The sequence below is a fragment of the Rutilus rutilus genome (genome assembly GCF_951802725.1).
Source record: "Rutilus rutilus genome assembly, chromosome: 2".
Classification (NCBI taxonomy): domain Eukaryota; kingdom Metazoa; phylum Chordata; class Actinopteri; order Cypriniformes; family Leuciscidae; genus Rutilus; species Rutilus rutilus.
Genome location: NC_140210.1, coordinates 9,114,215 through 9,129,514, shown reverse-complemented (window position 1 = coordinate 9,129,514; position 15,300 = coordinate 9,114,215). Strand labels below are relative to the sequence as shown.

The window sequence follows — 15,300 nt, the reverse complement described above, 5'->3', positions numbered from 1 at the left end:
GATTTGACCATTGCACTGGTTATATTGGTGAAAATAATGTTTTGTATAGATTCAAAAGGCATCATTTATGAAACACAAGCAGAGCAAAATTCTGTGCAAATTGTTTGCAAAACCATACTTTTATATATTTTTGTATTCAATTCAATTTCCATAAGAATTTGAATGGATTTGAGAATAATTGACACAATTTGTTCTGCTCATGTTTCATTAATGAGGCCCAATGTGTGTTTAAGTGCGAATCTACAGTACATTAATAAAAAGGAGCACAGATATGACCTTGAATGCTCTGTTCTTATAACTCCAAAGGCATTTCAGCAAACCTGGAGGCAAAGAATGATTGACAGTCAGAGGGCATTTCTGATTAGCTAAAAAAGGCTCTTTTTTTAAGGCTGTCACAGAGATGGGTGTGATTTCAATATCTGTCAGAGTAATGGACACTTTATGCATGTTTTTTTTAAAAGACCTCTGACAGGTAAAGTGATAGAAAGTTTGATTACAATATTTAAACTCTTGAGGTTGAGTGTAGCTGAGAGAAAAAAAGTTCAGATAGAGAATTTATACACGTAGCACTTCATTTTTATCTTTTATTACAGCTGTTAGCTGCAAGGACAGATGAACATCATTAGTCCACTGAGCTCAAGAGCTCCCCTGCCATTTTCACTTCGCACTGGGCCTTGAACTGTCCACAGCACTTTTAGCTGGTGAAAGATGACAAATACCAGGGATTTAGGCTTCATAGTCAGTGGCGCGTTAGGGATTTAGTCTGAGCTGAGCATGAATCTCAGGAGCGTTTGGGTGCTAAATGGTAAAACCCACGGAGACATTTCAGTAATTCAAGTGAAAATTACTTTCTTTTCCTTGCAAAAGCGTTGTGAGCCATGCCTCTAATAAGTCAATCATGTTTCATTGTGTTGCAGAATGTTTTATAGCTTGTTGTATTGTAATTTTAAAGTATGCTGCAGGCCAAACACTGAGATGTATTAATTTCTATGTGTCTGCAAATAAAGTGCTTGATTGAAACTGAAATAAGGGCAGATTTAGTACTCTCCCTTGAAGTTATTTGCTTTTTTTTTCTTTCAGCATGGGACACAATGCTTTACACATGGGGCCCTATTTTAACAATCCAAGCGCATGGTCTAAAGCGCAGGCCACAAGTGCAGTTAGGGCGTGTCCGAATCCACTTTTGCTAGTTAACGACGGGAAAAATGGTCGGTGCTCCCGGCGCATGGTCTAAAAGGGTTGTCCCTATTCTCTTAATGAGTAATGGGTGTGTTTTGGACTTTACATGCAATAAACCAATCAGAGTCTCATCTCCCATTCCCTTTATATGCCAGTTGTGCTCGCACCATGGTGGAGTCGCTATTCACATGACAGAATTTGATAGTGGAAAGACCGAACGCGTCTCCAGAGCACAAGCGGAGCTGCTCATGCACGAGGTAAAAGTGCGCAAGCAGACCATCTACAGCAGCGGTCCCCAACCTTTTTTGCGCCACGGACCGGTTTAATATCAGACAATATGTTCACGGACCGGCCTTTAAGGTGCGGCGGATAAATACAACAAAATATAAAAAATATATAAAAAATAATTAAATATAATAATAAACGTGAATCCAATGTCTTACTTGCAATTTTATTAGCAGGGTAGGCTACTCGTAATATCGCGCCTAAAGACAACTGAGAAAGCCTGAACACAAACAAAAAGCCCCCCAAAAGAAAAAAATCTCCATGTTTACGGTGCTGATGCGATGTAAGGGTGGCGCTGCCAATAAAGCACCTAAAAGCTGTCACAAAGAACCGATTTTAAGAACCAAAATTAATGATTATGAATATGTAAAATATAGCAGGAGACATTTTAATTGTTTAATAATAAACAAGTGTTTTCTGTGCAAAGATTAAGTTGACAATGCTGACTCGCTCTTCGCAGTATGCCTCGTGAACGCGCCAGAGAGAAATGCACATTTCATACGAATTAAGCAGAGAACAGTCAGTTTTCTATTGTTTTGAATTGTTCTGTTTAAAATTAGACATTTCAAGCTTTCTATGTCTCAGGTCTGTGAGGCAAGTAGGCTACCTTATACGCTGAATTTCAGTTAATTTATGAGATCAGCTCCAGTTCACGCGCCCGCGCCTCCGTGTCCTGATTAAATATTTTCTATTATATTTACTTCTTATTAAATCCAGGCAATTGGGTGATGAAACATTAATTAAAATTAAGATACAATTAATACAAAACGAAATACAATTTAAAGACAGGCTTTTTGCTTTCTGTCTGAGGTCTATGTGAAAGTTTTAAAGCAGTCTTTTTGTGCCGCTTTCAGAGCGCTCGATCACGTCCGTAAGGGTGAACTGTCCCATCCGAACAATTATTATTATTATTATTTTTTATTATTATTATTTTTTTTGTGAAATAGGCTACATTTCTAAATTAATGCGACTTATAGTCCAGTGCGACTTAGGCTATATTATGTTTTTTCTTCTTCATGACGCATTTTTTTACTGATGCGACATATACTCCGGAGCGATTTATAGTCCGGAAAATACGTTAAGTTATATATTCTTTCTGTGAGGCCCGGTACCAAATGTCCCACGGACCGGTACCGGTCCGCGGCCCGGGGGTTGGGGACCCCTGATCTACAGGACAATGCATTTGCTATTTAAATAACTGCGTCGGACTGAAACTAGCAAAAAACACTCGCGTCGCGCTTGGCACTGCATTGCGCCGGGTGTAAGATAGGGCCCATGGTGTGTTAAATATTTTCATGACCCCATTTTACTCAGCTGTTTATTGACATGCTTTTTTAGTTTCTTTTTAAATCTTTTTTTTTTTTACCATGTTTAAAGTACAACCCCAATTCCAGAAAAGTTGGAAACCCCGCTACATCAAGAAATGCAACTTGAATCTCTCTCACACAAGGAGAAATCTGTGCATCTGTTCAATGCAGAGATGGCGCTGAGTTTTCTGGGCTCGAGCTCATCTCAGATGGTCCAAAAGACAGTGGAAATGTGAGCCGTGGTCAGATGAGTCCATGTTTCAGCTTGTTTTTGGGAAAAACGGACTTTGTGTTCTCAGTCTCAAAGATGAAAGTAACCATCCAGATTTTCATCAGCGACAGTTGTAAACGCAAACATCTGTCATGGTATGGGGGTGCATCAGTGGAAACAGCATGGGTGACTTGCATATGTGTGAAGGTATACCATTGACGTGGAGGCGTATATTGGGATTGTAGAGACTTGTACTGCCATCAAGATGACATCTTTCCTGGGAAGCAAGACAATGACAGGCCTCATTCTGCACGTGCTTCAACAGAGTGGTTTCTAGACACTCTACAGAGTAGAGAGGATGTGCTTTACTGCCTGCCTGTAGTCCAGATCTGTCTCCTATTGAAAATGTGTGGCTCATCATGAAAAGGAGAATCACACAACAATGACACAGACTGTTGACAGCTGTCTTGTATCAGACTAGATTGGGCAAAAAAATCCACATGCAAAACTGCAACAATTAGTATCCTCAATTCCCAAACATTTAAAAAGTGTAATTGAAAGGAGAGGTGATGTAAAACAGTGGTAAACATGCCTCTGTCCCAACTTTTTTAGAGTGTGCTGCGGCCATCAAAAACAAAATGTGTTCATATTTACAAAATACAATTAATTTGGCCAGTGAAAACATTGGAATTGTACTTTTGTAAGTAAAATAAAGGTTTAAGATAATTAACAAATCACAGATTTTTGTGCCAACTTCTCTGGATTGGGGTTTTACAAACCTCATCAATTCTGGTATTTTTTTGTATCATATTATTATTATATTTATTTTTCTAGTTATTTACCCATGGCTAATGAATTGGAAGTCTATTAAAGATAGCTTACTTCCACATTGCAAAATAAGGTGGATATTAGTCCCTAGATATGGCTCAATGTAAGTCTATAGGATTTTTATGACAGTTTTACTGTCCATCAGGTAAAACCCGCAAGCCTGAATGCGTAGAAAATAGCACCCCTCTCCTCAAGCTGTCTTTCTCAGTCTTTGTACAGTCAGGTACACATTTTCTATACAGGGGCCACATACAGAAATTAATCCATTGAAAGAGGCTTGGACAAATAATATCCCTGTAGTTCCAGTAACTGAACAGCAGACTCCATTCCTAACCGATTCAGCTGAAGTTGTTTAAAAAAATACACATTTTATAAAGCTTTGTGACTAAAACATCACATCTTATATTCAGCTGCTCCGATCAAATGCAAAAGTCAAGGTGTTGAATCATAGTGCTATACAAGACAGTTTTATAGAAAGTAAGAGCGAAAGATTGATAGAGAAATGTAAAAAAGTATGAAAGGATGTGCCGTGTTCATATCGCACAGGTATAACCCACTCTCATCTTGCCTGGTTAATGTCCAATAAAGCAATATGTCAAACCGTAAAGTAGCAGTGCATTAAATTATATTTATAATGAAAGTCTGGCACAAATGCACATAAATTGAAAACGACGCTCTGAGACTAGAGAGCACAGAAAATCTAATATATAGAATCGGGTGTCTCCTGTGTCAATATTCTAGCTCACAATGGCCAAAGGTCAAACTATATCATTGCAATGAGGCTAGACAGCTAGATTACAGTGCTCTTGTCCAGATGATTAAGGTCTACTAGTAGATACTTGACTATAGCTCCCGCTGTTCATCAGATTGGCTTGTGGATGAACGTAGAGGTTCGTCATTATCTGTCACAGGAGGTGGCCTATTTGACAGCTGGCTACATATTGACCTTTAGAGAACAGTATTTTAGCGTCAAGCTGCAGGTGCAAAGTGCAGGTCAGAGCTATGAACATAAATTCAAGATTTGTACATTCCTGGCATGCTTATAAAATTCTTGGAAAGGCGAATGGTTATCTAGGTTTCTTGCATGGCTTTTATAATTGGTCAGACTCCTGCAATGGGCAATTGACTTTAAAAAAAAAAAAATGTAAAAGACCAATTATCTTTGCTTGTCTTAGATTTTCTTTAGTTGCCATGGAAAGCTTTGTCTATAAAAAAAATATAACTATCCATTCAAATTGTGAGAAAATTGTAGAAATTGCCCTGCAATCTGACAGTATTCATCATGAACTGGAAATTGGAAGCCTAAATGTTATAGCAGCCATCTCTCAAAATAGCTTGAAATGTCATGCAGTGTAAAATACTACATTCCATCTATCATTATTATATATGCACTTTATATTAGCTTATCTTAACTGAAGGAATATATGGAACATTTATCCTTTAAAAAAATAAAGGTTAAAAGGACTATTTATGTATAGTCAGGGCAAATAGAGGCATGTGGCATCTATAAACAAACATGTTCTCTTGCAAATAAATGCATCTTATAAAACCACTTATTTGAAAAAGAAAAGGTCATTTCATTTATCAGCTTTCCATTTATACTGAAGCTGGTCTGTGGGCATTTATTCAAAATAAATGAAGCATTAATGAAGAAACATTGTTATAATATTGTGATCAAAATTGATCATGAAATAGTGAACTAGAGAACGCATGGTCTGTTTTGCTCACATACATTAGTGATCAGTAGGCACATATCCCGATGGTGTAAAGCAATTTTAAACATCTACTGTACGTCTTCAAATGAACTTTTTAACTCATCTTTTATACAGTATACCATATTTTAGAATGATAATCTCACTGTTCCGGATGCTGATTCATTGTTTAAATGTATGAACAAAATGATTTGTGTACATTTAAGAGTTCACTGCCAATAGGATAATTTTTTTTTTTTAAATCAGTTTTTCTGCATGCTGTCAGTCATGATCCAAGCTCAGATATATTACGAATCAGAAAAAAATCATGCTGGGATCATTTTATCCTGTGGGTCCCACTATCTTTTGATACCCTTATAAGTAATAAGAGAGAAAGGAGAATTTATTTCATTTTTCCTCTAGTCTTGCTTCTGACATATGGGTTCTGCCACCTGAAACCATTCTCACAGCACCATGAGACTGCTTCTTGACCTCATCTGTCTAACTTATCCATTTTTCATGCACGAGAGTGCATGTGTGTGTGTGTGTGTCTGTGTGTGCTTGTTTTATTGGACTGTCTCTATAACACACAACCAAGCACTGAGAGGCCCTCGACTTTATTAATAAGATTTACTCCAAATTTAAAACGCTTGGCAATTGGCTCTTAAAATGATCCATTGCTTTGGGCACTCTCATTCCACAAATAGCCTCCCAACCAGAAACAGAATCTAAAAAATATAAGGACTAAGATACTGCTGAAATATAAAGTGAATGCATATTCCTCTTCTTCTTGCACTTACTTGACTGTATCATAGTACAGTTAAAGACCCCCTGTGGTGAAAATCAAGCTTTTAATGTTGTTTATTTGTCTATGTGGTGTTTTAATATGCTTTCAGACAAACCATGTGTAAATTCATAAGTCAACACCATTGCTGAGTATTTTCTCCTTAAAACTGCAGTGAACCAGACGGTCTCAAAAGCTCGGTTTGAAATCTGAAGTTTCTGACGTGTCAAACTACCTCGTAACCAATTACGTCAACGTGCCGGCGGGCTTTAGCATTTCATCATTACTATACTGCGAAGCAGGGGAGTCTCAAGAAAAGCCAGATCAGGTATGATCGGGTACATTTAGCAATGTAGTGGGTGAATTAGCTATGTAGGCCTATATGATGTATTTTACGATGTTATGATGAACTATATGCCTTTCTCCACTGATGCTCTAAGTTGTTCAAAGCATTTCTAAGGATGCTGATTTGGTTTGTGCTTTTGTACAGGTGAACTTTAAGGAACTGGACAGGTCATTTTGTAGGAGGCAACAGTCTTTTGTAGAAAACTATTACCAACATGTGACCTCTGCCACTCACTTTATGAAGAAAAAACAAGAAACAAAGAGATGCATTCACTAAAAAATTGGCAACAACTACCCACCTTAACATTCATTCTCAATCATGTTCAAAGTGCACAATGTAATTGAGGTCAAAATTATATATGATCATGGAATAAATAAAAAAAATTATAATATATGTGATATACTTGAGGAGGGGGCGTGTAATGAATAGATATCCATATAAGTGAACTGCATAAAATCTATTCTGGGAAAATATCTATCACAGAACTCAAGCAATCACCTCGACATAAATTCAGTGGAATTGGGACAATTTTGCAGCCACAAAGTGTTGCACTGCCCCCTAGTGATAGGCATTGAAGATGGTACCTTTATAGTCTCGTTCAGAGACCCACAATATGCACAAAAATGTGTCCTACGCCACAGTAATTTTAATTAAATTTTAACAGGAAAGTCTGATTCTATGGGACAAATGGCACATTGGTTCATCCTGCAGTTTGTTTTACTAAATAGGTATTCGACGGACATCACATTGGCTAACATTTGATAAGTGGACACAAGTATAATGCATCTATGAGAAGAGTCAATACAAAAGAAATGTTGAATATTTGTCCAAATAGCAAATACACCAAAATGATCCGTTAATCCTAAACATCACCTTTTAAGTGCAGGCAAAGCTTTCCTTCCAGGAAACTGGTTGACCTCATCTTTTGAGAGGGGATAACATAGTTTGTTTCTCTAGCAACACAGCTTTTGGCTGTGGTTTCCAAGGTTACTGCAGGATTTTTGAAGATGTCATGTTAAAAAGCCCCCTTCACTGCTCCCTTCAGTATTTTGAAGCTGAAGTACTCCCTTTGAATCCAATGAAGTATATGTGACGTCAATGGCCACCACAATAACGCCAAACAGGTGAAGTGTCTCAGTACGAAATGCTAATAGACCTCATGACATCATGAAAGTATTTATCAGTGCCCAGAGTGGACAGGTTAATTTCCAACAGCTTCGAAAAAGTAATTACCAGACCTTGGGTAAGACTGTCATGTTAAGTGCCTATACTGTTGGCCTATTCAAACTACAAATTATGTGAAGTTTCACAATACTTACCAAAAGCACCTTTTGTACTGTTACAGTACACCTGATGACAAGAATGAAGAAGTAATGATGAACCGAGGTGCTACTTTTGTTCAGCAAACCCTGTTCTGCCTTTCCTACAAAGGACATAAAAAATGCTTTAATAAACCAATGTTAAAAATGTCCCAATTGAATTGGGAAGAGTTGCAGCCACATGCCTGATTTGGATCGAAAGACGTCCCCTGAGCTTCTTCAAACATCTGCTTATCTGGTGTACTTCATGGATGCCAGTCCCATGGTCCTTTATAGACATCAATAAAAAAAGAGGCTAACGAATTGAAGAGTAAAGGTAAGGTAATATGTACAACACGTTTCTAGTAAGTAAATTCCATTTATAATTAAATATTTCAAATACACACTTGACCCAATGTAGAATTTATGCAATGGCGGTTCAGGTTCAGTCTGTGCTTCCAAATCACACCATTTCCCTTTCTCGCTCTGTACTGTACTGTCCTGTATAGCATATGGATTTAATAATGTCAATAAAACACAAAAAGCACACTAATGGCTATATTTTGTAAAGAAACAACACATTTTGTGTCCTAAAAAGATCTTACAAACCTTATACAGCCCTTATAATGAGTATTCTGTCACTCCCTTTCGTCCTGGTTCACATCTCTCACTGTTATGAACATAGACTGGCTCCAAAGCATCAAAAATCTCATTAGAAATCGCTGGAGTGGCCCTACTAAGCCTCAGCACATTCTGTGAGCAGCAACACCGGGAGAAAGGCCCAGCATTGCACAACAGACAGCATCTCCATTGCCAATTTAATCTACTTCTTAGCATAGCAGAGGCTATCCAATTACTGAAAAGAGGACAGCAATGAGTCAAGCCAGGAGCTTGACACACAATTATACTACATTTTCACCACATGCACAATGTTTTAATTATATAATTTGCACAATTTGATTGTATTTTTTATCTTACGTCATTGGATATCTTAACTTTTTATGCAAAATAAAATTAATTTCACCTGTATTCTAGTGTCAGAGTCCATTTAATTGTGTATGCACAAAAGTTAATTGCCCTTTGAGTTTAATAAAGGTGTATTATTCTGTACTTTTTGAATATGTACTTGGTTTAATTACCTTAATCAAATAATATCTGACTCAGAAATAATTACAATAAACATGCTTCAAGTGACTTCAAAGTGCTTCAAATTATAACACATAAGGAAATCTTTAAAAAAGTTTAAAATTATAAAAGACTAATAAAAGCTGTTTTATATTACATGAAGCGGGTTGCATTATTAAGCCAGACATGAGAATGAGATTATGATGAAAAGTTTTGCTTTTGCATGACTCTGCATTCATGTCGCTAGGTATCCATTACCTAGCAACCTACCTAGCATGTAAATTGAGGACGTTGGGCAGGAAACAAAACAAAAAACAAATACAAAAACAATATAAAAGAGCATCTTTAATGTACTAACTGCATGCTTGACTAGGTGGTTATAATGTTTGAGCATTGTTGGTCATTTTATCAAAACATTCTTTTTAAATCCATAATAAATGAACAATCAAAATGAAATTATGAAATTTAATCTGCCAGGGGGAATGTAACACAAAGTTGAACGTGCAACATTACCTACTCGCTATTGCAGTATTAAGAAGATGCATCTGTTTTTTTGCAAATTTTAACAGTTTATATCTTTAGTTTCTATTCAAACACTGTTTCTAATGCAAGTAAATAACTTACTTCTTAAGAATAAAAAAGGGAAATAAACACCCTAACAGAATATATAAAATACTCAGCTAAACAAACAACAACAGTAAAAGTTACAGTATGTAAATGAAAAGAAAAAAGAAAGAAAAAAGTCATTCTATGAAAACAGCACTAAACCAATAAAAATGACATTTAAGAATATGAACATTTAAGAAACACACTGCAAGTAAAGTAACTTTTCAGTTACTGGATGGCGTGACTACAGGAACGATGACTGGTTGGGGATGTAAAGTCTTTGGGCAGAGGAGCAGGAGATGGGTAGAGGAGGCGAGATGGAGGACATGGGGTACGCTTGGTAAGGCAGAGACCTGCATCCAAAGGACAGGAAACCAGAGGCAGAAGGTGCAGAAGAAGAAACATTCACAGGGGAGCCAGAGGAACTGATAGAGCAATCTGTTATAGGGAAACACACACACACACAAGCACATAGAAAACACAAGCTTTAACATGTACGTACTTGAAAGTAGTTTGCACAATATATTGGTAGCATATTGCTTGTTAGACAATAGTTACATTTTAATTTATCTGTAACAATCAATTTAGGATGTTTATCAGTTGATATTTGATATTTACACTACCATTCAAAAGTTGGGGGTTGGTAAGATTTTTTAAATGTTTTTGAAGAAAGTTTCTTATGTTTTTTTTTTTTTTTTACGGTATTAAAAATACCGTAAAACAGTAAATTGTGAAATAATATTACAATTTTAAAAAACTGTTTTCTACTTTAATATATTTTAAAATGTGACATGATCCTTCAGAAATCATTCTAATATGCTGATTTGGTGCTCAAGAAACATTTCTTATTATTATCAATGCTGAAACCTGTGACATTTTTTCAGGACTCTTTGAAGATAGAAAGCAATTTTGAAATAAAATTTTTTTTTACCATTGTAAATGTCTTTTATGCCACTTTTGATCAATTCAATTGTCTTAATTGTAATTGTAATAAAAGTATGAATTTCTTATTTAAAGTATTCTTTTTTTAGTTTCAGCCATAACATGAAAGTAATTATCGTCTTATACCAGGGGTCAGCAACCTATGGCAACATGTGCCAAAATTGACACGTAGAGGGATAATCACTGACGCATGACATGACAATAGCTAAAGAGGTGTAGGCCTATGTATTTAATTTAAATAAAGTCCCTAAAACTTACATATGGATGTACATTTTTAAGGTAATCATTCCCCATAGTTACAGCCTGTTTTAAGTTAAACATACTTTTAATGTGAGAGATTTTAACCTGCGCTGGCACGCAGATTGGGCTCTTCTGTGATTATCTTTCCGCGTGCCATAAGGTTGCCGACCCCTGTCTTATACTTTATGTATCGGCCAGAATTTTAATATCAGTGCACTCCTAATTTCAATTTGTATGTAACCTGGTATTCCTTTAAATGTTGTACCAAAAAAAGAAAATTACAGAAACCAGAGAACAACTGAGAGAAACTAACCCAGGTTCCAGAGTGCATTCTGAGCAGCAAGCTCCTTGGCATCCTCTAATATGGTGCAGACTTTATCAGGCATGAAGCTGCTCCTGGTGCTGCTGATGACTACTTTGTAGATGAGCAGTATTTTCCCCTCCTGTCCGGCTAGGGAGTAGAGGTGATACTCAGGCAGAGACCAGTCATTCTTGTGGCAGTAGTAATCCAGCAATGATACAGCTGAGCACAGCTGGCTGGGCTTCAGGGTGTTCAGGCTGACTGGGACCAAAGTGGATCCTGGTAGGAATGGATACGCACAGCGATCCAAGTCCACTGCATACGGGCTGCCCAAGTGATGCGGCAGGCTGAGGGAGCGTGCAGATAACCCATCACCCATTGCTCCTGTTCCAAAGTTCACATCATCTCTGCTTTGGAACAAGAAGCTGGAATCACTGTAGTTTCCGCCAGCTGCCATTCCATTGTGGCTACCCCGTGGTCCGGATCTTTTGTTCCCATCTTTGCTGACAGGCTTGGCAAGAGTCACCTCGATGGGCGAACCATCAATAATTTTCCCATTCATGGACTCAAGAGCAGTTAGGGCATCCTCACGGTTATAGAAGTGGATGAAGGCATAATCTGTCAGCTTCTTAACACGTTCCACAGAGCCAGGCTTCAGGCGTGAGAACTCAGAGCGAAGCGTCTCCTCCGTGGTGCTCAGCATGAGGTTACGAACATAGAGGACTCGCACTCGTTGCATGGTTTCCTCATCTAATTCCTTTTCAGGTTCTGCCCAGTCAACCTGGATGGTGTGACCCCACAACTGAAATGTTCCTGAAACACAGAGTGGACATTGACACACAGCTAGTTGCGTATTTGTGAATAGTTCTAACAAGTGTAATGTTGAAGTGTCGTGCTCAAACCCTTGTGAAATATGCACCCGCTAAAATTGAAACACCGCCCACCAAATTGGTTACACTTTCAAAATAGTGTGATAGTTGCATATTTTACATTTTTATTTGCAGCCTGCTTGATTACTTGATTACTGCTTTTAGTAATCAAGCAGTCCTGCCTGCTTGATTACTACAAATTATTGTCCTTAAAAAAAAAAAAAAAAAAAAAAACAGAATACACTGTATACAGTGGGCACACATCGAAAAATAATTTGCTCCCATTATAATAAATGAAGTTTCTATTTTTGGCATGCTTCTCCAGCCACTTTATTCCTATCTGTCTGAAATAAAATTATTTGAAGAGTTCAGATGCAAAAGCCTGTAAGTGCCATCTGAAATTTTCTTCTAGAATGATCATTTTTATCAAGCTCGTATTTTTAAATTCAGTAATTTCACTTAAATGGCAATGAAAATGACCTATTTATTGTCATTTAAGTGAAATTACTGAACTTAAATATACAAGCTTGATAAAAAATGATCATTCTAGAAGAAAATTTCAGATGTCACTTTTGCATCTGAACTCTTCATTTATATACAAAATATCATGTGTGTTTTTTTCCCCAAGGGATTTTCCTTGGATTTTCCAGAAAAGATCACTTGTTTTACTTCCATAACCAACTAGAATATATTCAATACGAAAAATAATGAGGAATTGACTGAATTGTGAAAAGTTGTCATTACATACCAGCATGTACCCAGGTGGCTGGAGAAAAAGAGGCATGGTTGGCCAAAAAGTAAAGTAATTTCAAAAGGCATTGTGAGTTTTTATATTCTGATTAAAGATTGCAAAGCAGTGAAAACTAATATATCTAATATATGAGCAATAGAACTAATGATGCTTGCCATATCAAGTACCACCAAAAATAAATCTTTTTGTATATTTCCACTGTGCTTTCGCACCTGGTATGAGTTTCCTGCGAGCCATGGCAGCTGCCTTGTGGGATTCATACTCGACAAATGCAAAGCCACGATTCTTCATCCTGTCCATTGCACTAGGATACACAATCACATCCACCACCCCTTCAGTCACCTGGATTTAGAATTGCAATAAAAAATAGATTAGATATTAGATCACAACCGACTGTTTTATTATGCTTTCTGTAATGTTATAAAATGTACATTTCTTTTAAGATTTTTGTTCACAAGTGAACATGTCATACAGTTTTAACAGTTCTGTGTAGTTTCTATTGTTTGCAGTCGTGTGATATACTGACCTTCATCATTTCTTCTTGGATCTCTTCCTTTTTCTTGTCTTTCGGGATGGAGCCGATAAAAAGGCGGCAGTTGTCCAGACTTACACATACTCCTATGAACTTTCCGGGGCGGATTTCGAAGTTGTCCAGGAGCTGGATTGCACGTTGGGCTCCCTCGCGCGTTGTGTACATGACGAAGGCGTAGCCACGGTTCTCCCCACTGAACTCCATCATCAGACGGAACTCGTAGATGCGACCGGCCCGCTCGAAAACAGGTACCAGCTCGTCTTCGTACATGTCTCTGGGGATTTTACCCACGAACACCTCACATCCTCGTGGAGGAGGGGGGCCCTCCCAACCTGAGACATAACTTTAGTTCATTATTATGAACACCACTATCTGATGAAACTAAAAATATCAAGTTTGAATGGTTTTGTATTATAGCATTCCAGTCTTCATTTTATTACAGTAATGTTTTACAACAATATTATTGCACATTTTATGGTAAATTATGATGCAGGCTAATAAAAAAATGAAAGATGATTAATACATCATAAGGAGTGGAGCAATTTAAACGTTCTTGACTACTTACAAATCATATTCTTATAAATCAATCTAATTGTAAACTGTTGAAGACAACATGAAATTATATTTGCTTAATATGATGCGATGAATAAGCATTAAGCAAGAAAAAGCATTGGCTGGAGCTTGATTCTGGAAATTATTGGATTGTAACGAAACAGAATAAAGCTCATTGTAAGTTTGTAGTCATCTGTGGAGAGCATGGACATTTTGTCCCAGGATCCAGAGATTTTAGAAAGGCTGATTTATCTACATCAGGTGCTTAAAATAATACCTAAATAGCTATTTGGCTACTGGTCAACAATATTTCTCCATTCTGGCCCATATATAAATTATTCATGGGGCCTAACTTAGATGATATCTTGTATGCAGTTTCCATATTACCTGGAGGTGGACCACCAAATTTTCTCTGTCCATTTTCCTGAACCATGCTGTAGCCTGTCCTGTCCATCAGGGATAAAAGAGCAGCTTCTTTCGAGCTGTCCATCATACTGTTCTCAGATGACTGACTGATGTTGCCTTCATCCATGATCACGCTACCAAAGAAAACCGTTGTGTCAGGTATCACACTTGAGCCTCTCTATTTATGAAAGTTCAAATGACGTACGTATAGCCTATATGTAGATAAGTAACGTTAGGCCTACTAAGTAGAAAAACGTTAAGGTGTTACACACAAATATCTATATTTATTGATAAAATGACAATGGAAGAGTGTGAGATTTAAGGCTCGCGTAGGAACGCAGCTTTTCTCAGCTAGCAAACACAATTAGCATCATAACTATCGACCTGTCAAGTAACAAAATATACATTCTTATACGAATTTAACGTTCATTTTTTATGAAAACACCAATAAAACTGCATAAACCAATAAAACAATTCACTACTATATAAAACCTTCGAGAGTCTTAACAAAAAAAAGTGTGTCAGGATTTTGAGGTAAAAAGTTCATATTCAGAACAGAACAGCCAGACCATTTAAACGAGCGGGAAGCAAAAGGGCCAACCAAACTAGTTTCCTTAGTCGAATATATTTTATATACCAAGCTGTGAGTGAATAATAGTATAATGCGAGTAATGTGTGACACACTTCTGTTCTCAGCTCTCGTGAAAAAAATGACACTGGAATTGTTCAAACTGATACTGATGCAATTAAACCGCTTCTCTTACCTTTTGGCCACACAATAAATGAATTAAGAAACGTAAATTACGGGGATAACTTTGTGTGACACTTGATGATCGACGACGATTCGATGTTGTTGACGAAATGTTATTGTTAACGTTACGACAAATACTATTTAGCCTACCTGACGGTCGGTCGTGTTTTCAACTAACAGTTAATGAGCTGCCCGGGCGTTTTTGCAGCGGGGCTGCATTTGATCTGCAACTTACATTTACGTAATTAACGTTCAAGAGAAAAAATAACAAAAAAAAAAAAAAAATAAGTGCATGGA

At 37.2% G+C, this 15,300-nt stretch overlaps 1 protein-coding gene across 1 annotated transcript; it reads right to left on the bottom strand.

The window, feature by feature from the left end:
* Positions 1 to 9,447: 9,447 nt before the first annotated feature.
* On the bottom strand, positions 9,448 to 14,337 carry rbm46 (RNA binding motif protein 46; the record flags this gene model as incomplete). The annotated part of the gene is made up of 5 exons (XM_084403327.1): positions 9,448 to 10,098; positions 11,156 to 11,956; positions 12,976 to 13,105; positions 13,290 to 13,627; positions 14,235 to 14,337. 5 exons carry the CDS (start codon positions 14,335 to 14,337, stop codon positions 9,905 to 9,907), a joined length of 1,566 nt encoding a protein of 521 aa, XP_084259453.1. The 3' UTR covers positions 9,448 to 9,904.
* Positions 14,338 to 15,300: the final 963 nt, after the last annotated feature.